Consider the following 27162-nt stretch of genomic DNA (forward strand, 5'->3'; position numbering starts at 1 on the left):
GGCTGGGGGCAGAAGCCTAGCAGCAACTGCCCAGCAGCTGCCCAGCTACCCACTTCTCTTGGTACCAGGGATTGAACCCAAGGGTGCTTAACCACTGAGCCACATCCCCAGCCCTTTTTGCATTTAATTTAGAAACAAGGTCGCATTGAGTTGCTTAGAGCCCCGCTAAGTTGCTGAGGCTGGCTTTGAACTTGGGATCCTTCTGCCTCAGCCTCTGGAGCTGCTGGGATTATAGGTGTGACTACCATGCCAGGTAGCTCCCTCCTTCTTAGAAACCCAGGGAAGACCAGCACCTGGAAGGAGCCAGGCTGGGCTGGGCAGCCATCCCAGAGCCACAGGACGCCTGGTTCTAGCCAAGACCTGCCTCACAATCCTCCCTGGGCCTCAGCTGTACTGGCTGCTGGGGAGCTTGGAAGCCACTGGGGACATGGCCACAGAGCAAATCTACATGCCCTCACTGAGCCCCAGTAGGTAGCTGAGCAAACAAACCCACCTCCCTCCAGCAAAGCAGGTGCTAGGAAGCACCTCTCAGGTGGCAGAGCGGCCCCTGAGAAGACCTTTGAAGGGCTGCAGGACACACAGACTCTGCACAGGTACTGGGGAAGAAGGGTCATCAAGTGCAGGAAGCCGTGTTCCAGGGCCTGAGGTGAGACTCAAGCAGCGGCTCCAGGATCTGCTTCCGAGGGACATTTGAGCAAATTGCCCGGCCTGGCCTGATCCAGCCCAGGAAACCACTTGTGTGGTAGAACGGATCAGCCCAGGCCCAGCGGCTCCCAGGCAGATCTGGGAGGAGGTCTGTCCACTGCAGTGGCCCATCTGTCCACCTGGGGGCAGCCCTGGATGAAGCAGAGGGGCAGGAGGGAACCATACACAGGTTGGGTGGCAGGTGAGCCCCACTTTGCTGACAGCAGAACCAGGACCCAGCAAAGGCCCTCCCTCCTGTCATGGTAGGCTCCGAGTAGGGCCCCACAGAAACCCCCAGGACACCCAACCCCTCCTGCTCCCCTCACTTATAAGACATTGGTAAGGTCAAGCGGCCCTGAACCCCAGCAGGATCCCTGCTCGCCTGGGGATGGCCCTCTCCTGTCCTCTCTAGGGGCTCCAGCAGCCTCGGATCCTGAAACCAGGACCTTCTTGGAGGGTTGGCCGCCTGGTCCCAACAGCCTGCTCCCTCCCTGACTTCTCAAAGTCCCCTCAAACCCCACAAGTTAAGCAAAGCCCAAGATACATGGGTTTGAACTGACTTTATTATTCTGTAAATGTGAATTTTACAAAGCGCTTTACAGTTAACGATGACATCGTTTTGTCGTGGACTTCTGCCGTGTGACACGGCTCTGAGCACGCTCGCTCGAAGCCCTCGGGGTTCCCTGGTCGCTTGCGCACATTGCTGTCGGTTTAGTTATTGATACAATGTTGTCAGCCATGGCTACAAAGTAACAGTCTGGTCGCTAGGGAGAACAGCAGGGAAGGGCTGAGGAAGGCAGGAAGGACACAGCAGGCTCTCCCGGCCAAGACTCTGGCTCTGTGGAGCCCTGGACAGCACAACGAGTGACCTCAGTGTCTTAGTTAACAGTCGTGAGTTACAGTACTACTTTAACCCCCAGACAGATCCTTTCAAACAACGGTCTCCTCTTCAAGTCTTTCCTCCAAACATTCTGTCGAAAGGATGAATGTTCTCTTTGCACCCGGTGCCATCCAAACGTTCAAGTCAAAAATATTTATACATTTTATACTTAGTTCTTTTTTTTTTTTTTGTCTGCTAAAAATAGTATTGCAAGTTTTGGCTTCTTTTGACATAAAAATCACAATCGTGTGCAAAACCCTAACAACGGAGGCAACTGATCAGAACACAAGCAGGTCATCCAATCTGAATGCTTTAGATTCTGCATGATCTTCCTTCTTTTTTAAAACAACAAAACAAACAAACAAAAGCAAAACACCTTTGCCATTTTAGAAACATCTTGTAGCGAGCCCTGCGCGCTCACGCGGTGGCCGCACGGAGCTGGCTGGCTGACAGGAACAGGCAGCATCATTCTCAAACAGTAGTTAAAGCTGAGAGGCTTCTACGTGCCCCCTTCCCAGTAGGACTGGCTGCTGACAGAGGCAAACAGGTTTCTCCCACTCGGGCAAAGACACTTCCATAAGAAGAGCCCCTGGGGGGCCCAAGCAGGACCCAACGGGGAGGCTGGGCCAAAAGACCAGCTGTTGAACAGGACCAGGCTTGCCCCAGTACAGCAGCTGGCCACCAGCCCCTCCTAGGTCCTTCCTTAGCCCTCCTCTGGCTCTGAACAGATACTGGGAAGCCAGGAAGGATGGCTTTCAGTGGGGGGAGAATGAGACCACACAGCCGGTTCCCCTCTACCTGCCCAACAGTCATGCATTGCAGGGTCCCCGGAGGGTCCCTCCCTGCTGGCCTCTCACACAGCTGCGTCCACAATCAGGGCAAAAGTAAGACACCAAATCAGATGCAAACTGAAGCGACCACAGAGAACTCGGTGAGCAGACCTGGTGCAGAAAACAAGACAGAATTCAAGTACCAAGGCGCCGGCCAGGCGGACCGCCCCTCCCAGCTCACAGTATCTGTCCTGTCTCTGGCCCCTTCCTCTGGACCTTTTGCACTTGTCCCAGCTGCCTCCAGGGTTGTCCCCTCTGGAAGGGCAGGGGAGGGCGGAGCGGTGGCTGGACCCCCAGGCTGGCCACCTGCCTCAGCAGCTCCAATGCGGTCCAGTCCCGACTGTCCTCCTGGAAAAGGCGCCAATATAACTTAGCTCTATAATAGACTCTATATAGTATATGCGTATTGCTAGTAGTCAAGCTTGGGAATAAAGGTGCAGACATCTCATAAATACTGAGTGGCTCGTCTCTGGTCTACAGGGTCTGGATGAGTCAGGGTCACGCGCGCAGGACAAGACAGCCCCCGATTCTGGAATTAGTCATCTTGTAAACAAAGGAGGGGGGAGGGTCCGGTTTTCTTAATTGGTTTTCCTTGGGAAAAATGATCAAAAGATGCTAAGGCACTCTGGAAGGCCCCTCCGAGCCCAGGCCCACTGCCCGCCCGCCTGCCCCGCGGTACATTCAGGATGCGGAGGGAGCGCCCCCGGCAGGTACAGTCATCGGCCACGCACGTCTGCAAACGCTCCCGACCATGTCCCCTGTGGACACATTAGTGCAAAACGCTCGGCCTGGCCCGCCTGGGGCACAGGGAGAGCTCAGAACCCATTCACATTTAATTATTATTATTTAAGTTTTACCTATAGCTCTTGCCTTCCTTACCTAGAACAAAACAGACGGCGATTATAAACAATTAAGGGACAGAGGTCACAGGACATTGTGCTAGCCCGAGCAGTGGTCAGGCATTCTGTGCGGCCACCACCTCCTCTAGTGGCCAGTGGCACCCTCCCTGGGCTGGCCCAGGGTGGGGGACCGTGCCCACTTTGGAGTGGAAGGGAGAGAGAGAGAGAGCCCTTCTGTCAACAGCCAGGACAAGTGGGTCCACCTCCCAAAGGTCCCCAGGGATGGTCAAATTAAAGTGCAAATCGGGGGGTGGGGGCGGCAGATGAAGGAAAAACTCAGAGAAACCAGGGCGAAGCTCAACCTCACCCAACATCCCCTCTACTGCCCCCTGGCCTCCTCCCAGTGCCAAGAAGGCTTGGTCCAGGTTCTCAGAGGACACCCTGGGGACTCCAACCCACAAGAGCCCAAGTGGGAGGAGACAGGCAGAGGGAGCCCACCTCTATGCCTGAAGGTTCTAGGTGCTGGTAGGAGTGGTCCTGCAGCCACCCAGCACCCCAGGAATGCAGGGTTTGGGTCTCCCTGGGACTCAGGCCCCAAGGGGCAGGTAGAGGGGCCAAGGCCAGATCCCGTGGTGCCCAACCCTGGTCCTCCTGCTCCCTTTCCAAAGTCACTGGATCTCCATGGAGGGCAGAGGCATGCTGGGCCAGTGTATGAGGGGCCCCCTGTGAGGTCTCCCCAACGCCTCTCCACATGGAAACAAGGGGCCTGGTAGGAGGAGCCCCAGCTCCCCATGTGGGACCCAGTGCCCAGTACTGCAGCTTGGGAGAGCCTGCCCACGAGTGCATACAGGAGGGGGCAGCTGAGTTCAGGATGGACGGAGGGAGCAACAGACCCTTTAAGTCTGGGCTTGGGAGTCCCTGGCCACACTGGGAGTGGCCTGAGTCTGCAGGCAGTTCCTGGACAAGGCAGAGGAAGAGACTCCTGGGCAAATGGCTCTGTGAGCCCCACCACACAGAGAACAGCACTTCAAGGTCAAATCGAGCACTCTAGCCTCCAGCAGGCCAGCTAGCCTCCATGGCCCTCTCCACTGCCCCCATCTGCCCCTGTGGTCTCTTGACCCTCCAGTCCACCTGGAATCCACACCTGCAACCTGCCCTAGCTCAGGCCCGAGCTTGCTGCCCACCCAGGAGCCTTGGACACCCAGAGTCGCCCAGGGCATGAGTGAGGGGCAAAGCAGGGGCCATTCCACCCTGGCCCTGCCCAGGTGGCTGTGCCTGCTCAGCAGAGCCCCCAGGACCCCTGAGTTTGGTCTCACACATTCTGGCTGCACTTACCTGGGGCCCCATCTCCAACAGGAGGTGACAGGACCCTGGCCCGGGCTGGGGGAACATGGCATGGACTCATCCCCAGTGAGCAGTAGGCTGGGGCTAGCGACACCATCCCTCCCCAATTTTTTGCTCTTTTGGGTCTGAAAATTTCCAATATATGAAACAGATCTGAACTAAACAGAAACACTAAACAAGTAAAAATCCCAGAGTGGCTGGGGAGTCAGGGTAGCGAGGGCAAGACCAGCCGCGTGTGTCCCATGGTGGGCACAGGGTGGCAGCCCTACCCCATGGGATGGCAGGTAGCCAGGCTGAAGCCAGTGGTGCCCTGGGGTCAGCAGGCCAGTCCCTGGGGCTTTAGGTGAACCAAGGAGCCACAGGGCCAAGGGTGGGCAGAGGGAGGACATGGTGGTGGTGGTAGTGGTGGGAATTAGGGCTCTTCCCCCACCCCAGGTGACTAAAAGCCACCTCTGCACCACCGCCGCTGGTCCCTGCACACACACACACTCACACACGCACGCACACACATGCACACACCCATACAGGCGGTGTCTTAGGAAGAAGGAAAAAAGGGATTTTGGCCCCTGGGGGCCCAGTGCTGCCCCAGAGCCCTGGTGGGGTCCCCATGATAAGAAACGGAGTGTCGTGTACCCACCTGTCACAGGCACCTACTGCCCAACTTCCCCTTCTGGGGCAGGAGGAGCAGGAAGGTGGGCGAGGCAGGGGCAGGGCTGGGCATGGGGGCCTGGGCCTCTGGCCCCCTCCCCAAGAAGCGGGAGGGGAAAGCTACAATAGGAGACTGACCTGGCGGGTATCAGAGGAGCCCTGGGCCCTTCTCCCAGAGCGTGGCCAGCGGCCTAGCTGTTTACAGTATAACGATGCGTTTGTTTCCTTCATCCATTTTAAATACAGGCAGAATAAAAATCACATTTTTGTCAGGCAGCAGTAGCAGTTCAGTAGGTAAGTGGCTTGATCACATTTGTCTGTATTAGTAACGCATGCAAGCAGCTCTAGTACTCGGTCCCTTGTGAGTGGCCACGCGGGCCCTTACAAAGTCCCTGCATAGGTGCCCTCCGGCCTTCTTGTGGCTGCGGCTGCTGGCGTCTGGGGCCTGCTGGAGCTGGTGCTGCCCTGCTCAAAGGGCTGTGGGGGGCTCTGGCCATCGGGGGGCAGCGGCTCAGGGGCGGCCACCTCCTGGATGACGGAGCCAGCCCCATCAGCCTCCTCGCTGGCTTCGAAGGCAGGGTTGGCGGCGGCGCTCAGATCCACATTCACAGCATCAGTTCTCAGAGCCACGATGGTGGCTGCGTCGCTCCGCCGCTCAGCATAGATGCGCTGTTCGAACACCTGTGCAGCGCCGGGCGGGAACTCGGGGTCCAGGGGCAGGCTGGCAGCCGAGGCGCCCATGACGGTGCGATACATCTCCACGCCCTCCGGCAGCATGGACTTGATCTTGGGCAGCCAGCGCTTGCGGACGCGGCGAGCGTTGGTGCACATGTCCGCCGCGATCACATTCATCTCGCTCTCCTTGAAGCTGGGCGCGAAGTTCTGACAGTACACTGTAGGGGCAGGGGCGGGAGGGGCATAAGACACTCTGCACGGGCCAGCGGCCAATCCCATGGCAGGGACTTGTAGGGACCATCCCCTGACTCAGTCCCTGCTGGCTGGGGACCAAGTGGCCCCAGAGACTCTCTTGATCTCAGCCATGGAAGCAGTGGTCTATTTTCTCCCTGGTCGGTCCAGGAGGCCCATGGGATCCTTGGGGACAGTCTCTGCCTGGTGGGGTGGGACAGCCCCCACTGCCCACCCAGATTGGACTCCTTCAAGCTCTCCAGGTCTCCCCACCTGCAAATTGGGACCTGTTGCAGGGCCCTCCTCACAGGGCTAGCGGAGTGAGAAGTCAGTGCACCGAGAGCCTTCCCTGTCCCCATCCTCAGGAGCCTTGGACAGCGGCTGTCGCCACCAGTTTGGAAAGACTCTCCTTGCTCCACCAGGAGCCTCACACCAAGGCCAGGCTCAGGTCCCCCAAACAGCAGCAAGCTCAGGGCAGGTCCTTCTGACAAGCTCTGCTGGGAGCATCAGACACACCCCGACCCCACAAATTCCTGGGGCCCGGCTGTCACCCTGTGCTTTTTTGGGGGGGGACTATAACCACTGGCTGCCAAGGTTCCTGCTACACAGGGCCTTCTGCTAAACAGAATTAGCCTCAGAAGGATTTTTTTTTGGAGAAAGTGAGATGTTTCCTGGGCCACTGGCTGTGGAAGGCTGTGCCCTGGGCCAGTCTGCCTGCGCTGGTGCAGTGGCTCCTTCCCCATCTGGGGCACGGAGCTGGGTGGTGTCTGCCACAGAGAAGGACCGGGCTCCGCCCCGCCACCCAGGAGCGGGAGGCAGAAGCCGGCCGAACAGATGGCAAAGGCTCAAAATAACCTCAACATGTAAATAAGGGGTTTTGTTCAAAAAGGAAAATTAGATCTATTTCACATATTAAAATAGTTCCGCAGCTGAATTCATCATGCTTGGAAACCTCCCAAGGACGCTCACACCTCGAGCCGGCTCTCGTGCTGCTCTTTTCCTTCTCTCCGAAGTGCGCTCAGGGAGAGCCGGGTGCGGTGGAGGACCCGCTGCCCACCCAGCCTTCTGGGGCTGGGATCTGAACCCAAGGGAGCTTCCAAGCTCCCAAGAGACCCTCCCAGAAACCCCAGGGTCCACTCACACTTCACAGCATTCAGGACCCGGCTGTCCAGTGGCTTGCGGCTCGGGTCACTGGTGGACGAGCGGATACCTGTGCCGCAGCTGTTGGCCAGAGTGTTCCTGCAGAAGGGTGGGGAAGGGACGGGTTACAGCGGGCCAGAGGGGACTTGAGGAGGAGCCCCCTCACCCCTCGCTGTGGCCCCCTGGGACTGGGGTGCCTGTCACAGGAGTCGGGTCCATGTGGAGTGCAGGCCCAGCCTCCCTCTAAGGGAGAGGGAGAGCAAAGACCCCAGGACTCAGTGAGTGACTGATCAACTGGGCCAGGAAGCTGATGCGCTGGCCCTGACCTCGTCTGCAGGGACCCCGGGGTCACCTGAGCAAGCTGCCTAGGCACGGGGGCAGGAGCTCTCCTAGCCCATAGGGTCATGGGTACAGTGCTTCACACTTCATTGGGGAGGCCACAAGTCATTTGGGAAACACTGGCCCCTCCCTAGACCAAGCCCTGGTCCAAAGCGACTGGTCACCCTCCTGGAGCCTCCCCTGTCCTCGCACTAACAGGCTCTGTTGAGAAGTCAGGAATGCACAGAACCTCTACTGCTGAAACCCACGACAACCAGACAGATCACAGCCACAGGAGACTCTAGAACCTTCTGAAGCTCTCCCTGGTGCATCCCACTTACCTGTCAAAGAAGGTTGCCAGGAGTCTCCGTAGCAAGACCTTGTGCTTCACCCCTGCACAGAGGTGGCAGTTCATGAGCTGGCCACGTGTAATATAGACCCCGGAGCCTGTGGTCAGCAGACATCAACATGTTAGACCCATGGCCTTATGATGCAAAACCCAAGGCTCATGACCTTCAAGAGCCAGAAGAGGTGAGCAGGGCCGCAGGGCCCCAGGGCCCCAGGACCCCAGGACTTCTGCTTTGCTAGGAGCCATCTCAGCTCCCACCCACTGGTCCCTAAGATATGCTCCATGGAGGCCACCTGCCACCATGTACAACTGGGACCCAGCAGGTCTTGAGAAAGTCACGGTGTCCACACCACTTGATGACACACCCTAGCTCCCAGCTCTCCCTGGTGGGCTGAGGCCTGAAGGCAGGACGCAGCCACCACAGCCCTGACCACCTCCCTGGGTATGTGCTCTGAGGGGCTGGCTCTGTCCCTGTGTTTGCTTTCTGCCCTGTCCCTTCCCAGGCAGCAAATGGGGAGATAGACAGCACTTCACCTGGGCCAGCTAATGTCCCCCAGGTGCATCAAGGAGAATCCAGCCAGGGCATAAGAGTGACCAGGGAGGCCCATGCTGTAACACCCCAGGATCTCCCCAAGGCCTGGTGAGCAAAGGACCTCCAGAGAACTGAACCTGCCTGGCCAGTGCACACTGGACACTGCCATGTGTGAGGGCAGCTTACCCAAATCACTTGGCCACCCCACTGTGTGCAGGAAAAAGCAGGGTGAAATCACTGAAGGGCACACCAGCCCTTGCCGGTCCCGTGGCTCTGTCAGTGTCCTCTTATTTGGGTCTCCACTATCTGATCTGCAATGGGGCACTGAGGACCAGACTGAGTGCCCCAGGGGAAGGAGCCAAGGCCGTCCAGTTCTGGCCCAGGAGGAACCTGCTTTCACCTGGGGAACCTCGCTTGGTGCCCTCAGCACCAACTCTGGCCCTGGAAAAGGTGCCAGCACAGTTGGGGGAACCCTCCCCAGCTCCCCAGGGATCTGTTCTGGGGACAGCAGTCTCAACAACTGTGAAGGCTCCACTCCCTGAAGTCCACATGCCCAATACCCAGGAGCCCCGAATTCTTCCCCCAATCCCGCCACAGACCCTCCTGTCAGAACCTGGGCTGGCCCAACTCGGAGGTTACTCCATCCTGAGCATCTCTCCGGCCCCAGCACCCCACACCTTAAACAGAGGCTGCCTGGAGGGCGGAGGGCGGAGGGCGGAGGGCGGAGGGTGGAAGGCACCTCTTCCTGGGACCACACCAGGCCAGAAGCCTCCTGGGATCCTGTCCAGTGCTCATGATCCATCCAGCCTGACACCCACTCTCCCTGGAGCAGCTGTGGCTATTAGAGACAGCAGGGCAGGGAGTGGTGTGCCCCAGCCACCAGAGCAGCCCTTGCCCACCACACACTAGCCAGGAAGTAGTGCTCTGGTAAGGCCAGGAGTCCCTGTGAGCTGAAAGGCAAGGCCAGCCCAGCTGTTAGCTGCCCACCTGCAGCCCAGTGGTGAGGTCTGCCTCAGGCAGCAGTTCCCAGACAAGGGACCACTGGGCAGAACCCGGAGCACAGGCAGTGACTGGGTGCCAGACAGAGGCAGACCAGGACACTGGGGGAGGGGGACAGCTTGGTGCTGGGGCTGGGGGAGGGCACCCTCGGGACCCCATCCAGCCTGCATTTGGGACTTCATGGGCAAACCAAGAAAAGAAATGACCAGAAAATGGCTGAAGGGCCCGAGGTACTGACAGTGCCATGACTTTATCCCTTTGCTGAGTAGCCCTAAAATCCTACAAGGGGCTGGGAGGCCAGAGGAATCCCAGCGCTGGAAAGTCCAGGCTCTGGCGAGGCCTGCAGCCCACATGGGCTTTCAACTCCACTGCGTTCCCTGTTCCTGCAGAATTCCAGCCTGGACTGAGAGCTGCCTCCCGGAACCTCTGGTCACCACCCTCTCAGGCTGGCAGTGGGCACTCACATGAGAAGGACAGTGATAACTATGGGACTTGGTTCAATCTGTGACCTACATTAACACCACGAATGCAGCCCTGCCAATCAGCAAGGCGGCCAGCCCAGGGGATTCAATTAAAATGCTAAATTAATTCAATTGAATAACTCCTCTTAATGACACATTCTTCTAAAAGGAAATTAGAGGAAATTTAAGATGTTCTTTTTTTTTCCTTTGACTGATTGGTGATGAGTACATTGTTCATAGTTCTGAAAAAAATAAAGGGAGAGAGGACATTTGCATACAATAGACAGGGTGGAGCATCCTCACCTGCCACCAGCTCCAGCTTCTCCCCAGGGTCGCCCTCCGAGTAGAGCTTGGGGTGGCAGCGGTACCCAATCTGGCTGATGAGGCTGGCGGGCAGCGCCACAAGGTCACGGCGGATGAGGACGCAGGAGCGGCTCTCCAGTGGCACCGGCTCTGGCTTCTCTTGCACTGCAGCACAGAAATCACCTGCTCAGGTGGGTGTCTGCTGGCCAGGCTAGGCTAGGCTGCCCTGCGCCCGCCCACCACGTCCCCTGATGCTGGGATTGGACCTGCTCTGTGCCAGCCGGTGCCAAGCCAGACCCACTCCAGCCGTCCTCCAGGCTGCTGATTGCAGCAGGTTCTGCTGGCTCAGCCCTGCCCTGCAGGAAGCCTGAGCGAATGAGCAGAGTCAGGGAGGGACACCCACCAGGACCAGGACACTGAGGGCTGGAGGCAGCTCCCAAGGGGTGTCCCCCTGCAGGGGCTGCAGGCCAGGGGAAATGAGGGCTTGTGCTAAGCAGGAGGCCAGAGAGGAGCCTGAGCCGGGAGAGGAGGCAGGACAGCTCCTCCAGAGGCACCATGGCTAGAGATGGGGCAGCAGCGGGGCCTACGCCTCTGAGCCAGGGGGAGTGCCCAGCTCTGCCTGAGGAACGCTGGCGGAGGGAGGGGCTGGAGCTGCAACCAGGTGTCAAGCAGCGGCAGACCCCAGGATCTCCCCAGCCAGCTCCCTGGAAGAGGCAGCGGGGCACAAGCAGCCCTGTTTCATGGGTGAGGGGACCAGGGGACTTGGCGAACATGAGGAGGACATGGCTTCTCAAACCATGTCAGCGTAAGGGGCTGGTCAGGCAGATGCGGTGTCACCGCAGGCAACTGCAGTCTCCTGCTGCCTGGGAACGTTCCTAACAGGGCCACTGCCGGAACGGGCAGCCAGGGCCCCGGGGCCACCTAGGGCCTACAGCTCTGCAGTGTGCGCCCACTGCACTGCCCAGAGGAGGACATTTGGGACTTCATGGGCAAACTGAGGAGGTTACTGTATTCTGAACACCTCTCCATCCCCACCTCCTTCAGGGTCTGGAATCACCCAAGGCTGCTCCCAGGTACCCCAGGGTCCCTTGAATGTGCCTACACCATCCCCAGAAAGCAGGATGCCAGCCAAAAGCATCAGCTCTGCCCTGAGCACAGGCGTCCAGGCCCTCCCCAGGCCTCCTGACCAGCTTGGCCTGCCAGGTTCTCCTGCAGGACACCACAACTGGGGCGCAGGGTCCCCTCGAGGGTTCACAGTGGGCTGGACCAAGACCCTGCATCTACCTACCGTTTGCTGGGTACTCCGAGTGCTGTAAGCCAAGGGTGCAGCCTCACCCACCCCAAAATCCTGCCCAGTGCTGCCAACACACCCCTGAATGTCCCTGCTGCCCCTCGTCCCATGGAGCCTTGCCACGGCCCCTGCTCTGACCCCCAGGGTCAGTAGCAGGTCAGCAGGGCTCCAGTAGAGCTAGCCTGTGTTCCCACAGGCCACCATGGCCACCAGGCTTGTGTTCCTGACTCAGAGACCTGGCAGGCCACACACACAGCGACCTGCTCACACAGGACGCCACCTCACTCATCCCAATGTCCCCAGCACACAAGGTGGTCCTGAGAGAGCCACCTGACCCTGGTCAGAGGTCCTGTTCTGGGCAGGCTCCTCACGCCTGGCTGGGCAGCAAGGCCCAGGTGAAGGCCCAGGCCCATCCCTCCCAGACCCATGGAGGTCCGTGGGTAGGCAAAGGCCCTGCCACTGAGACAGTCCTTGCTCAGCGAGGGTGGCAGTTCCCTTGTCACCCTCAGTGGAGCCGGAAGCCCCCGTGGAGGAGGGGCTTGTAGGATCTGGTACTTAGACACCCAGAACCCGCTGGCCCTGAGAGTCCTGGGGGCGAAGGCAGGTGGCTCAGACTTGGACCCGCCCTGAGGCTGCTCCAACAATCAGAGCAGGTCACTCCAGCAGAGCCAGCACGCATCCCCGCATCACAACCGCCTTAAGGGCCCAGGACAACACCTCAGCAGGGCAGCTGTGGAGGGCTCAACGAGGGTGCGTAGCGGGGGACCCCAGTAGGAATTAGCTGTAAGTCATCGTCCCATCAAGCTTCTGAGGGGGAGGAGTCAGGGCTACCCAGTCTCTGAGGGCCAACACCTGGGTAACAGGGTGACACCATCCACCCCAAAACCACAGGGAACAGCTGCAGGAGACTGCAGATTGGGCTCTAGTCCCGAGGGTCTGGCGGGAGTGGGTGGGGTGTCAAGACCACCTGCAGCTTAGCGTCCACCTCCAGGGTCTGGAATCACCCAATGCTACTCCCAGGTCCCCGGGGCCTCCACCTGTTCCTGCATGGCTTCAGACCCCTCTGGAGTGGCTACCACCCAAGCTCAGAATGAGCATGCTGAGACCTTAAGTCTGACTGTGGCTGAATTCCAGGGAGAAGGGGAGATCTCCCAAAGGTGAACGACACCCCAAGTAAGCACAGAAGCCAGGAAGGTGGCCGGCTGCAGGGGTAGACCCAGAGTCCCTCCTGCCGCTGCAGGGTCAGCAGGGTCAGATGGCACTTTCCACCCAGTGGAGCATCGGAAAATCCTTACAGCCTGGAACCCCCTGGGGGCTCAGGGAATACAGAAAACAATCTGGGTGATATTTTAAAACATAATTACCCGCCCCCCGCCCCCCTCAGCCCGCAGTGATTACACATGCAGAGGAGCCGGCCAAGCTGCGCGGTGGCATTTACATAGAGCGCTCCCATCCACAACTCCCCTGCCTCGAGATGTTTTTCTCAACAGCAGAAGTTGTTTGTGCTCAGCTCGCATGCCCCTCCCCAGCCCCAGCCCAGCTCCCCAAGAGCCAGAGCCTGTCAGCACCAGAACACCCGAAAAACCGCTTCTATTTCTGCTTTGCCGAGTGTCGGATGCTGCCGTGGCTAAAAATACCCTGAACTGAGTTGCAGCTCATCTGCAAAGGTGTCTGAACTTCTTCTGCACCCCACCCCTTCCCCAGGCCTCCGATCACCAACCTGAGGGGCTGCAGTCACCACCTGGAGCGTGGAGAGCTGAACTGCTCGCAGGGTGTTAAAGGAGCACTGAAGATGTGTTCAGAGGGGAGCCGGGCAGCTTGTCCCTGCAACCCCACAGGAGGACCTGGGTGGGCCATGAGCAGGGCAGGGACCCTACAGGTCACACCAGGACAGGTCCCATGGCCTCCTGTTGCCCCAGGACTAGTGGGGTCCCCAAGAGGAGCTGCTGCCTTCACCATCAAGGGCCTGTGGACCAAACTGTGGTCTCCAGGACTGCACTGCAAGGAGGGGCCACCAGCTGTGTGTACAGAGAGGCAGGCGATCAAGTGCCCTCCACACAGTGGTCACAAGGGAGAGACCTGGAGCAGCAGCTCATCTGGGCAGACGGGGCGCCAGCCGGGAGGGTGGGCGAACCCTCCCTCTGGGTCTGTGGCTGCACCAACACATGGGGGCTCCTCTGGGCTCCTGACTCGGGATCAAGGGGCCCCATCGAGCCTCCAAGGCCCCACAGCTCCCAGCCTGAGTGACTGGCACCACAGGGACCCAACATATGGAGAAGGAAAGGAACCCTGGGGATCTGGAGCTGAGGGACATCAGCTGACACCAAAGGACAAAGCCTATGGGACTGCACCTGTGTGGGTCCCAGAGTCACCTGACTCCTGGAGACAGGTGGGTGTGGGGGCAGGGTGGGGGTCTGTGCAATGGGGACGGATGTGCTATGGACTGAGGGGCCATGGCTGCACAGCCCTGAGGACGTGCTCGATGCCGCAGTGCACGTAAGACGACTGTCACAGTCCGCCTGACAGTCTGCACATCTTAGCACAACAGAAACACTTTAAAAAGGAGGAAAAGAGGGGCCTGGGTGTTGCTCTGTGGTAGAGCATGTGCTTAGCCCACGTGAGGCTCCAGGTTCAATCTCCAGCACCAGAAAAAAGGACGAATGGAAGAATGAGGGATGCAGGTGGACGGGAGCCCTGGCCCCCCACAGGCCCTCTGCAGCCCAGCGTGCCAGGCCAATGCATGGACCCTGCCCAGCAGGAGGCCCCAGACTGGTCCAGTTCCAGCCTCCCATGCATGAGACATCCTTGGGGACTGACCCAGAGGACCCAACGACAGGCAGCATGGGCAGCCCCACCCCAGGAGCCCCCTGGGGTGCAGAAATCCTAGCCGCTGTCCTGGCTGCCATCGGTGCCGGCCACCCTGGTAAAGGTCCTGAGAACCCCGGGGCAGGGGAGGGAGGAGGAAGGAAGCCTGGCCCCACAGAGTATATACCATCCCTGAAGATGCAGAATAGGAAAATGAAGCCCTAGTTCTTAATTATAGAGAAATAGACAACATAAACCCAAATTGATGGGAAAGCGCTGACTCACACTCTGGTTTTAAGACTCCCTGTGCAGCGATAGTAATCAAGGCCACGCGGTGCTGGTGCAAGGACAGACACGCGGCTCCACGGCACAGAACAGAGGCCCTCAAGTAGACCCCATGGGGTGCTTAGCTGGGTTTCCACCCAGGGGCACAAGTCACTCAGTTGTGGTAGTGACAGACCCCTCAACAATTGGTGCTGAGCAACTGGCCAACCACGTGCAAACCAAACCAAAGCTGCCCTCCATTGGACCTCGCACCAGCACAGAAGGCACAAAAGTGGATCTCACACCCAACACCAAACAAGAACCTTTCAGAAGAATCATTCTTGGGATAACAGAAGTAACTGATACCGTGGACCCCACCAAAGCGGAACACCTCCATTCTAAAAAGAAGGTAAGACAACATAACCACAGGCTGGGGGAGAATGTCAGCAGAGCCCACATCTGACGAGGATGTGCATCCAAAACTGTAAAGAGCCCCCAACACGGAACAGAAGAAAACAGCCCAGATTCATGAGAGGGACAGAGTCACAGACGGAGCTCGGCACTGAACAGATGCTCCGTGTTGTCGGCCAGGCGGGAATACAAGTTGACCCCCGAGAGCAGCCACCCACGGCCGCCAGAATGGCTGGACCAAGTACATCAGCATTGCCAAGGGCCAGGGAGGAAAGGACACAGGCACAGCCCTGCATGGCTGGTAAGAACGTGGGACGGCTGAGCCGCTCTGCAGGAGGCCTGGCCGGTTCTGTAAAGTCACAAACACTCCACATCTGACCCCGCAGCTGACCCACAACTGCGCCTCAGCTTCACCCAGGAGGAGTGAGAGGCGGAAACTGCTGCAGAGAAGGCCGAGTGGGGCGGGAGCCCGCCCTGCAGAAAGGCCTTAGCGAATGGGCACGTCATGGCCACCCCCAAAAGTGGCTGTGGTCAGCAGTGAGGAAGAACAGACTGTGGGTACACAACTCGGATGAGTGCGAGATTCTTCCCGCTGGGCAGAGGGTGCCAGGCTCAAACAGCCACGTGCTCATCACCGTGTGGCGTTCTCCAAGACAGACTCCAGGCTCAGAGTGCAGACCAGCGGCTGCCAGGGCTTGGGGTGGTGTGTGCACGGCCCTCTAGGAGCAGCCTGGAGGGGTCGGGGAATGCCAGGTCACCTGGCCCAGGGTGACCTCCCAGCTCTGGGACACAGTGGCCTCAACTCACACAAACACACACGTGGTGCACAGTCGAGCACCCATAGCCCACCTGGGCAGCTGCCAGCCTGGCCTGAGCCAGACTCTGGTGATCTGCAAAGGCCACACCCCTGACCGGCATCCAGTGGTGCCTGGGTCTTAGGAACAGGGGTTCAGGGACACACAGGGCGGGGTGGGGCAGGAGCCATCCCTGGGGAGAGGCCTCAGAACGCTGGCTATGACCAGAAGGGGGCGTGGGGACTCTCCAGGAGAGCCCCATGCTGAGACAAGGGGAGCCCCTCTGTGCCCCTGTGTGCCACACAGGACTGTGCCCCACCATCTGTGCACAGCCCCTGAGCCTCATGGTCCAGTGGGCACTGCTCTGGGAAGCCTTTCTCCTGGCACAGGGTCCCAGCTGGCCAGGTCAGTCTGTCCCAGGACCTGGCATTTTCTGTTATACAGAGGCATCCAGTAAGCACTTAGTATGTGCAGGCCTTGGTAGTACCCATAGTTTCTAAAGTGGTACTTCCTCATGCACAGGCTCCTAGAGCCCTGCCTTGCTCCAGAAAGGGGCATCAGGCTGCACCCAGTGGAGCAGAGGTGCCACTGCTTATAAGACGCCCCTCTTCTATGTGCCAGGGGACAGAAATGCCACCAGCATAACCACGCCCCCCACAATCACTGGCATCCAGTCCTGGGCCTGGCTGTTGCTGAGAGTCCTGGTGTCATCCTGGGCACCCAGAACCCCCGCTGGTGCCTCCATTCACAGGTGTAGAACACGAAGGCCGAGATGGGCACGTCGGGTGCAGACGAGCACAGGCTGAGCACAACAGCCAGGGGGAGGAAGGACGGGCAGAGACGGAGCTGCCACACATCCTGCTCTGCCTGCCCTGGAGCAGGACAGCAGGCACACAGGCTGCAGCCACCTGCCACACACCGGAGTGAGAACAGCTGCAGCGAAGGCAAGGGCTGCAGGGCCCGTCCTCCACACACCCCACGCCGGCTCGGCCCTCCGGCTCTATTCTTGGCACCTGGGGCTCCCATGACTGACCCAGGCCAGCTGACATGTCCCTGCCGCCTGATGCTCACAGCCCGGCCAACACCCCCCAGGAGCGGGGTCTCTAAGCCCAGCAGCCATGGCTGCTTTAGCCCAGGCACATCTCTGCCGCCTACTCCCAGGTGCCCAATCCAACCTGGAGGCTCCCCATGGTCCCTCGTGGTCTCCGGACCCTCAGGCGGCCATCCTGGAAATCCTTCTCATTGCCCGTCCAGCTGCATGCCTTCTCTTGCTCTCCCCACAAATTTCTATACCTGTCCAATGACATCCTTGAACTACCTTCACAGCCTCCTTGTCCAGCCAGGGGATAGTCTGACCAGGGGCACTGGTCAGTGTGGAGGCACAAGCAGGGTTCTGGGTGCCCGGGATGACACCAGGACTCTCAGCAAATAGCCAGGCACTGGACTGGGCACACACACATGGGGTATGGATAGGACCGGGGCATGGCGTGCTGTGAGTGCCTCCAGGAGACAGGCAGCGCTGTGACCAGGTGCTCCCAGGGAGACCTGTGTACTGTCCTCAGACTCGCTGGCACCAGCTACGCAAGACCAGATACAGCTGCCCGTAAAACACCCCAGAGACTCCTGGTGGGGTGGGCTGGAGTGGCCAGTTTTAGACTAACCCCTTCACTGGACAATGGTGAGAGCCTCTTTTAAAAAGGGCCCCCAGGTGGCCAGGATTGAGGGGCTGAGACCCTCAGGAGAGGGAGCTACGGCTGGAAGCAGGTGCCCAGGGACCTGGACGGGCATTCTGGTGCAAGTCCACGGCTTCCCCCAGGGCAGCTGCAGAAGCTGAGTGGCACACACGTGTGCAGGACAATGCCGAGGAAGTAGCCACCTGGACACCAGGAACCAAGTCCAGGACTTAGTGCCTCCTGTATCGAGGAGGACCTGCCAGGGAGCACCAGGCTCCCAGCTGGAGACCCAGAACAGGTCTGGGACGGGGCTGGGGGGCTGAAGAGACTGCAGGTGGCCTTGACCCGTGGGGGTAGTCCCCCAGGCTGCAGCCCCTCCAGGGGCAGTTCCCAGGCTCCCCCGGAGCATCCTGGTAACCCCTTCTAAACTGTGCCTGGTAATCAGTAAAGCAATGTCAGGAAACAGCACCAAATTAGGGGGGCAGGGGGGGCAATCTACAAAGAGACACTAGATACAGACCAAATGATGCAAAACCAATTTGCAAAAAAGACATTAGATAAGACAATTAACAGACGCCGACTTTAAAACAACTGCTCTGAATATGAGCAGGAAACGTAGGTAACAAGATGGAGACTCTCACAGGAAACCAGAATCAATAAGAAAGACCAGAGCCCAGAATTAAACAAAAACACAGTAACTGAAATTACGAGTTCAGAAGAATGGTGAAGAGAGAAATTAAACAGAGCAGATGGGGAGATTTGTGAACTGGAAAATAATTCAACATAAAATATCCACATAGAAGAAGAAAAACCTAGAGGCCAAGACACAGGAGAGAGATGCCAAGAGAAAAGGGACACGGGCGGCCTCGCGGCGTGCACCTGGGCCCCGAGAACCCGGGGGAAGGAAAGTCTCCAGACAGAAGGGGCGAGGCCGTAGGGGTGAGGGTGCAGGAGAGGCCCGCAGCCCGATGGCCAGGAGGCTCCTGGGATGGAGCACAGAGGCGCGGCCGTGGGCTGGAGGGCGGCGCAGGAGCTGACGTGAGGACGGCGAGGCAGCTGCATGCTGAGGGGGCCACCCCTGAAGGAGCAGATGGAAACTCACGACGTCTCACGAGAAAAAACAGAATTGGACACAACCTGGATCAGGGGACACAACCTGGATCAGGGGACACAACCTGGATCAGGGGACACAACCTGGATCAGGGGACACAACCTGGATCAGGGGACACAACCTGGATCAGGGGACCATGGGAAACAACCAGCACGATGGTGCCTTGAGGCCAGAGCACAGTGAGATAAGAGCACAGCTCCCAAGGTAAGAGCTGCCGGGGGGGCGTGGGGAGTCCCTGGCAGGAGGTCAGAGGCTGGAGCCATGGGCCCCTGGCCAGCCTGGGCAGCGCAGTGAGACCCTGTCAAGAAATAACAGAAAGGATAAAGAAACGTTGAAAGCCAAGAAAGCACGGAAACCATTCAGGTAAACGTCACCCGCGGAGCCGGCAGCCCAGCGCAGCCCCCGGGGTGTGAAGGCAGGAGTACTGCAGGGCAGCAGGGACCCTCCCCGACACATCCATTCAACAGCCAGAAGAAACCAGCTTGCGGTCAACACACGTCCAGCATGGCCAGCAGGAGCTGGGCAGGCCACGCTGTGAGTGGTGCACACCATCTCTGTTCAAGCCAAGAGGACAGGGACCACCTGAGGGTGCTCGGCTCTGCCTCAATCTGTGGTGCAGCATGCTGGGGGCCAGGGGAACAGCACCATTTCTCTGCAGTGCGTCTGGGAGCAAGTCCCCACCAGGGCCAGAGCCAGGAGTGGTCTGACAGGGGATTCAGAAACTGCTTCTGAATCGCTGCAGAACTCCAGGGTCAAGGGGAAGATATTTTCATCTGGATAACAATGAAGAAAATATAACATTTCAAAATCTGTTGAGACTGGGGGGCATAGTGCAGAGGCTGATCATGTGTGCATCATGCATGAGGCCCTGGGTTCCATCCCCAGCACCAAAAACAAGAAAAAGCAAAAAAGAAGTAAGAAAGGCTGAGCAGGAAACATGGGGCTCCAGAGCATGTCTCAGAAGGTGGAGGCGCTGAGGGGCTAACAGGGAACCTAGTGATGGGGAGAGCAACAGGACAGACTACCCAAGCACACCAGCACCAGTGTGCTGCAGGGGGGTCATGGTCCCAGGAAGGGCCTCACAGGACAGGTTCTCTGCTGCTGGGCCACGTGTGTCTCTGGCTTTTGCTTTGGCTTGCCTGGTTTTAGAAAATGATTCTTGCTGGGTGCAGTGGTACACACCTGTAATCCCAGCAGCTCAGGAGGCTGAGGCCCTAAGCAACTCAGTGAGACCCTGTCTCTAAGTAAAATACAAAATAGGACTGGGATGTGGCTCGGTGGTCAAGCACCCCTGAGTTCAATCCCTGGTACCCGTCCCCACCCCACCCCCAAAAGAAAGTGATTCTTTAAAAAATCTGTTCTCCATCCCTAACTCGTGGGCTGTGCAGGCCCCAGGACAGATCAGTGCCCATTCCTGTGAGACAGTGCATCACAGAACAACTGCCTCCTAATGGAGGAAGCATGAGCTGAAGCCCACGAGCGTCTGGAAGACACAACTTGCCAAAACAAACACACAAAGAAATGGAAATTCTGAGCCTGTCCCAGCACAAGTGAAGGAACAAGCTAAATAATCATCTCCCTGCACAAAATCCAGACAGCATTACACAGACTCTTCCAGATCATTAATAAAGGAAAGCAGCCAGGTACAGTGACCACACCTGCAATCCCAGCTACCAGGGAGACCCAGGCATGGAGATCAACTTGTCTTCTGAGGGCAGATAACCATGATATCAAAACAAGACATGTCCCTCAAGGAAATGAGAGGGCAACGGTGGGAAAGCAGGCCTGGCCTGCAGTGGGGGGCTGTCACGTAGAGCCAGGGCCTACCTGACGGGGGGGGGGGGGGGGAGGAGGAACATGCAGAAACCTGGTTTCCCAACACTCAGGCCAGGACCATCCTCAGCAACACCTCTGGGGCTGGGGGCTCAGGTCTGGCCAGGGAGAGGTGACCTCCCTTGAGTTAGCAACCCCTGGATACCTGGCACCCCACTGGTGGCTTCTGCCCAAGGCCCTCTTCTAACAGATTAACACGGGGGCAGGAGTACAGAAGGACACTCTATCAAAACTGGGTTGATATTTACTAAAGGAATACAAAGTTGCTCCAATATTTGAAAAAGCAACCAATGTAACTAAGCACATTAACAGTACAGGAGGAAATCCGCCCACATAAAGATAGCCCCATCCAGGTGGTCCCAAGATGGCACCTTCACTGTGTGCAGACGCACCCTGATGGTCCCACATGTACCCCTATGTGAGCACTGCCTGACTGCGTTTAGGGAAAAAACTTGAGTGGAATTTCAACTTACTTGTCGGGGGAGCCTCCTAACCTAGCAAGAGAATGACGCTCCCTTAATGTGATAGAATGTATCGCCTCAAGGCCCTGAAGGGACATCCCACCCAGATCTAACATCCCGCAGCCAGGACTGTGCTCTGCGCCCAGCACTCCTAGCCCAGGGCCTGAGTCCATCCCTGGGCTGCAAGAAAGAAAGTATCAAAAGCTTTTCCTGAATGTGGAAAGGAGACAAGGGTGTACAAGAAGTTCCCCGAGTCCATGAGGCAAGAAAGCAGAGCAAAGGTTAAGGTTGGGATTAAAGCTGTCCTTGCTAGCCCACAGGTGGTTACATCGACAGAAAATCCAAAGGCATCTGCAGGCGAAAGATTAGAGCAAACAAGTACATTTGGCAAGGTGACCACATGTGTGAAGTGATTCTTTTTCTGTATTTTAGAAACATTATTTAAAAGGGAAACTTAAATATCATGTAATTAGAACCAAAAAATGAATTTCTAAGAATAAATCTTGGAAAGGATGTGCAGAGAACTAGCACATATCCCCCCCAAAACTTGAAAAAGAGTAAACGGAGGGATACACCACATCCAGGGCCTGGAGGACCCAATTCTGTGAAGATGTCAGATTGCCCTGGACTGACCTGCAGAGTGGACACAACCCCCAACTCCAGCTGGCCAGTGTGGCAGGGCAAGACCCCGAGAGCCACAAGACAGGGACGCCTGGGCCTCACAGGGGGCGCCAGGGGCAGGACTGGGGTCAGGGGCAAGCTCCCAGCACAGATATCTGGAACACCACAAAGGGGCGCTGTCCTGCCAGGCAGAAGATGCCCTTCCTGTGACAATTGGCAGGTGACAGATGGTGACAAGGGTGGAAGGGGGCTGGAGCCCTGTGTGGCGCCCCTCCCGTGGGTTCCAGGCAAATGCAGGAGAGCCCAAACCCGACCATCAGAGGACAGCACACACGTGCAGGGAGCTGGCCGGCTTTGGACACCCCAGCTTGAACTCATGCTTCTGAGCGCTGGGTTTTGAGGTGGGGTCTCAGTATGTTGCCCAGGCTGGTCTTGAACTCCTGAGATGGAGCTATTCTCCTGCCACTGCCTCCCAAGGCGCTGGGGCTGCAGGTGAGCACCACCATCCAGATGTGAACTCGTGATCTGTGTGTGTATGTGCTGCGGCGGAACCCACGGCCTCTGACATGCCAGGCAAGTGCTCTACCACTAAGCTGCATCCGGCCCTCACGATTTTTAAATACGTAGACCTCAAGCTCCAGTTGCTAAAAGATCATAAAAACAGACACCTCCACAGCAATGCACGAGCCCAGCACCCAGGGCTGGGTTTGTTCTGTGGTGCTGGGGATTGATCCCAGAACCTCACACGCGCCAGGCGGGTGCTTAGCACTGAGCTGCACCCCAGCCCCAGGTCCTGGGTTTTAAAAGCCACTAGGCTGGGTGTGGCTTGGTGGTAGAGCACTTGCCAGGAGTACAGGAGGCCCCAGCGCTGCAGAAATGAACGAGTAGATGAATAAATACACTTCCCACTGAAAGGGAAGGAACCGATTCCAGGGATGGGAAGGGAAAGTGTAAAAGGAGCCAGGGAGATTTTGCTGAGCAAGGCAGTAAGAAAACGCTTAAAAAAAACTACACTGATGGTAAATAAATCATCACAACAGACGAAGGAATAAAATAAATCAGCAGGCGCTAGCGGTGGGAAGCTCTCTGCTACAAAAGACTGCGACCAACCGGCACAGCCGCATGGGGCTGGAAGTCACCTTCCTCACAGCCTCAGAATGGACTCGGGGAGGACCCCAACGCCAGGACCGAGGAGGTGACTGACGCACAGGGCAGCGACCAGCCCCTGATGCCAAGGGGGAAGCAGAGGCTACCCCACCAAATCCCAAGGTGACACCACCATATTGACCCAAGCTGTATGGCAGTCCCCAGGGACGTGCAAATCTGTGGACCGGCAGCCGTGCAGCACCCAACGCCTTCCTGGGACGAGAGCCCAAAAGAGGTGGTCTTTCTGACAGGGCTCTGGAAGAAAGTGTCAGGAAAGACCCAGCCGAGGGATCAGCCTGGAGAAGGGGCGGCAACGACCACCCCGACCCAACCCAGGCCACGCCGGACCCCGTGTGGAGAGGTGCTGCTGCCCGGGACAGCACTGGGGGCTGCACAGGTGGACCAGAGCTGGCACCTGAGCCAAGGCTGGGCTGTGCCCGCGTAACAGGCCGTCAGGTTAGAAGAGGCTCTGCGTTAGGAGACGGGCAGAGGGCGGTGAGATGGGGGTGCTCACCCTTCGGAGACCCCAGGGCAAGGGTGTCCACAGCACATCTCTAAACTGTTCTTGAAAATTTTTTTCAAGTTTAAAATGAATTTGAACAACTTTTTTCTTACAAATGGAGATTATATATTGATCTCAAGGTGAGAAAAAGTTTCATGAAATAGGATGTAAAAGCTGCTATAGATTCAACAATTTAATAAACTTTACATCAGAGTTCTATTACGAGGGGCCGGGGGCGTAGCTCAGTGGCAGAGCACACGCTTAGCAGGCACAGGGCCCTTCGTTCCATCCCTAGCGCCCAAATAATAATAATAATAACAACAACAACAGCAGCAATAGGGATAAAGTTATAGTGATAACATGAAAAATCGCCGTGGAAACGACGCCCGCAGCAGGTGTGCCCGGCACAGGACACCGAGAACACATGGCACATACATTTTGGAAAAAGGACAGAAAGGTTACTTTGCAAAACTGGGGCAAAGCATTTAAACAGGAGCTTCACAAAGGAGAGCATCCAAATGGCCAGTAAACCCTCGATGGCGCCTGGAACCCCACACACCCGAGCTCCGGTTCAGTGCCACTGTGGGGCTCGAGACAAGAGACCACAGACACTCGGCCACCTCACGTGCTCCAGCTCTAGCATCAAGCTAGACACTAACAGACTGAAGACCACAGAAGTGATCCTGGGGCGGGGACACCACTCGGCACACCACAGGGAGACCAAGTGGTGGCACAGCAGACAGGGCATCACGCTGGCTCTTCCAACAGGACCGAGCAGCAAGGACAGCAGAACAGGAGCTCGAGGGGGCAGAAGGAGAACGTGACACGGGGACAAGGTGTGGCTTCAGAACAGCTTCTCCCGAGAACACAAGAAACACAGGCCAGCACCCGCGTCCCGGCCCAGAGGAGAATGCCCGAGAGCGGACGGACGGCGGAGAGACTGGCACAGGTCTACCTGGAGCCCGGAGGCAGTGCCCCAGGACGACCTCTCAGGTCAGAAACCCGGGACAAGCCAGAGGCGTCTACAGCACACAACAGGGTGACGGCCAACCCACGATCCACGTCCAGCCACAGCATCCTTCAGAAACGGGCGTCCACATGTGGCCTTGACGGCCATCAGGCAGATTTTTAAGAGAGGTGCTGTAAGGGTGGCTGTGGCTGGGTGGCAGAGCGCTTGCCAAGCATGTGGGAGGCACTGGGTTCGATCCTCAGTGCCACATTGACAACTGAAAAAATATTTAAAAAGCTTTGTTTAAAAAAAAAAAAAGTGCTATAAAGACATTTTCAAGCTCTTCAGAACCCATCACTAGTGAGACCCAGGACATGAGAAAGACAGGGCAATTCCAGGGGAAGGGGACCACACAGCAAGACCGCCCACCAGCACGGGCTCCGCGGGGGCAGAGGAGCCGCAGGCACCTGTGTGCGTGTTCGGAGGGGCTTTCCCACGAAGCGACCCTTCTTGACGTGGTCCAAACGGGCCACAGACCTAGACATGAGACCCCGAGTCAAGGTCGGGCAGAGACACACGTGAAAGACACTCAACGTGGTGAGCACTTAGAGAGATGCAGGTTGAACCGCCATGGAGTAGAACAGACCCCCTACAACGGCTTAAAGAAAGGGAACCCCGAGAGCCGAGAAGAAGGTGCAGGGCCTGGACCCCCCCACGGTGGGATCATGAATGTTGGAAAACAGCTGGCGGCTCCTGGATGCTGACGCACACTTGCTACGCAAGCCCCAAGGCCAGCCCACCACCACCCGCTTCACTTACCCTCCAGAAAAGAAAACGAAAGTGCGTTTGGAAACCGGCTCGCGGACGTTCACGGCAGCTCAGGTGACCCCATCAGGAGCCTGCAGCCCTCTAACAGCGGTGGACACATATGCCGAGGCCCCACCCACGGCGCAGGACAAGCCCAGCCATGAAAAGAATGAAACCCTAAAGCACACGCATGAACGGCTCTCGGATGCCAAGACTCAGTTCTAAAGGCACAGGCTGCGTGTGACTCCATCTACGGGACCAAGACAGAGCTGTTGCTGCCAAGAGTAGGGAGAAGACATGGTGACTGTGGGGCGGGGCCCGTGGGAGTGGAGGGACTGTCGTGTCATAGCCGGGGCGGTCACCAGCTCCTTGCACTTGTTTTAACTCAGAGAACTGAGTCTGACGGCATATAAGTTCTTACAACGACAAAAGGTAGAAAAAAAGAGAACTAACAGCTAGAAATGACGACCTTATAAGACTTCCTGAACATGAAGAAGTAAAATGGGACACCAGGGTACAAAGGACCAGAGGAGGCAAAAGAAGACACTGCTTTAGGAGTCAAGTCCAACAAGAGGGTTTAGATAAGACCGAGATGCAAACGTCGACTCTAGAGCAATCCCAAACTGCAGGAATAACTAAGTCAACCGTGGAGTTTAAGAAAATGCCATAAGGTACCCAGTGAAGGGCAGTGGAGGACGGTGCCAGAGACGGGGGAAGACAGCAAGAGCAAGTAAAGTCAGACGGCAGGCTGGACCTGAGGCATGGGAATCACATCTGCACCCGGGCGTATGGACTCCAGATACAAGGTGATGGCCAGCGTCCAGCCCCTGTTTGTCTACAAGAGGTGGACTCAGGATGCAGCCAAGTGAGAAGCAGAAGCCTTGGAAGAGCCAACAACAAGCAGACACTAAACCCAAGAAAGCTGAGGCCGGGGCTCGGCTCTAAGTGCCTGCGAAGTGTGTGCAGCCAGGTTCAACCCCAGAAGGAAGGGGGGCGGGAGGGGGAAAGGAAGACAGTGAGACAGCAAGCTGGACCAGCTGGACAGATACGGAAGTACACTGCCCAGATGAACAGATCCCGTGGGAGACCAGACAACCACAGCTGGAACAAGGCAAAAGAAGGAATCTGAACAGCTCTGTCTAGTGGGACGTGGGGACTAGGTGGACTGCAGTCAGCGGTGACACTGGTGGCTGAAATAAATGGGAAACTTAGAACTTCCCCACAGGTCACAGACTCCAGGCCAAATGCCTTCCCTGTGAACTGCTTCTCCCAAACACCAGGAAGAAGCAACATCACACTTGCACAAATTCCCCCAAAGCAAACACAAGGACTCGAGGGCTGGCATCACCTGGTGCCCAGACCAGACAGACGCCGAGAAGCTGCAGACGAGGAGCCCAGGAACACGCTGGCACACCTCCTGGAGAGAAGATCAGCACCCATGAAAGCAGGCCTGCTGCAGGGACGCAGGGCTGGGGGCTGGGGGACACGCGGATGCTCCTGGGACAACGGCACGCCAGCCACAGCGCAGACCCACAGTCGCCTCGAGGAGGGAGGAGCCCATGGGCTGGTGAACAGCGCCATGCCAGACCCAGCAGCCCCCGCACCAAGGAGGAGCAACAGGCTACCCCGCTCCCGAGACCGAGGCCACAGGGCGGCCCCTGCACTCCCTGCTCCCACCCAACCTGGAGTGGGGGTCCCCATGGAGACGGCCACGCTGCAGACGGAGCAGTAATGGCACAGATGCACAGCTCCAGGGACCCCGCAGGGGGCCCGAGGCCTGCCCGCCACGAGGACCCTGGACAGGGCGCAAAGTCCACGCAGATCCAGGTCATCCCCACGGACACCTAGAAGTGAGACAATTAGCAACCTGATTCACAAAAGCACCAACTTAAGCAGAATCTGAGAAAGAGACCCACGTAGCCCCAGCAATCCCGCTCCTGCTGCACGGCCTGACCCAGGGTCCCAGTCAGTCTGCAGAGACCTGGACGTCTGGCTCGCAGCACACGGACCCCGGCGGTCAGGAAGCAGGAACACGAGTCGCCCATGAGTAAGGAACTGGCGGATGGAAAGCAGCACGTCTATCCAGTGGAACGCCACCCAGCAGGAAAGAGATGCAGAATCACCTGTTCTCCAGCACCTGTGACCTGGAGGTCCAGCACAGAAGCCAGGGGCAGAAGTCCGTACTCCAGGTGACAACCTTGATCCGCCCAGATGGGCCATCGACGGAGACAGTGACTAGTGACTACCTGGCTGAGGGCAGA

The 27162-nt window shown here is 57.8% G+C and overlaps 1 protein-coding gene across 5 annotated transcripts in view; it reads right to left on the reverse strand.

Annotated features, from left to right (window-relative positions):
* Positions 1-1229: 1229 nt before the first annotated feature.
* Positions 1230-27162, reverse strand: part of Nacc2 (NACC family member 2) — a 77215-nt gene continuing 51282 nt past the window's right edge. For 4 of the 5 annotated variants that reach the window (XM_071601150.1, XM_071601152.1, XM_071601151.1 and 1 more), the window contains 4 exons: positions 10234-10398; positions 7931-8036; positions 7273-7370; positions 1230-6118 (listed from right to left, as the gene is read on the reverse strand). In XM_071601150.1, the coding sequence (XP_071457251.1) occupies positions 5607-6118; positions 7273-7370; positions 7931-8036; positions 10234-10398 (881 nt within the window). In that variant the 3' untranslated portion in view covers positions 1230-5606. The remainder of the gene's footprint in view (positions 6119-7272; positions 7371-7930; positions 8037-10233; positions 10399-27162) is intronic. The other variant, XR_011704190.1, reaches the window with a different exon arrangement.

Source organism: Marmota flaviventris, chromosome 13, assembly GCF_047511675.1.
Source record: "Marmota flaviventris isolate mMarFla1 chromosome 13, mMarFla1.hap1, whole genome shotgun sequence".
NCBI classification, from domain to species: domain Eukaryota; kingdom Metazoa; phylum Chordata; class Mammalia; order Rodentia; family Sciuridae; genus Marmota; species Marmota flaviventris.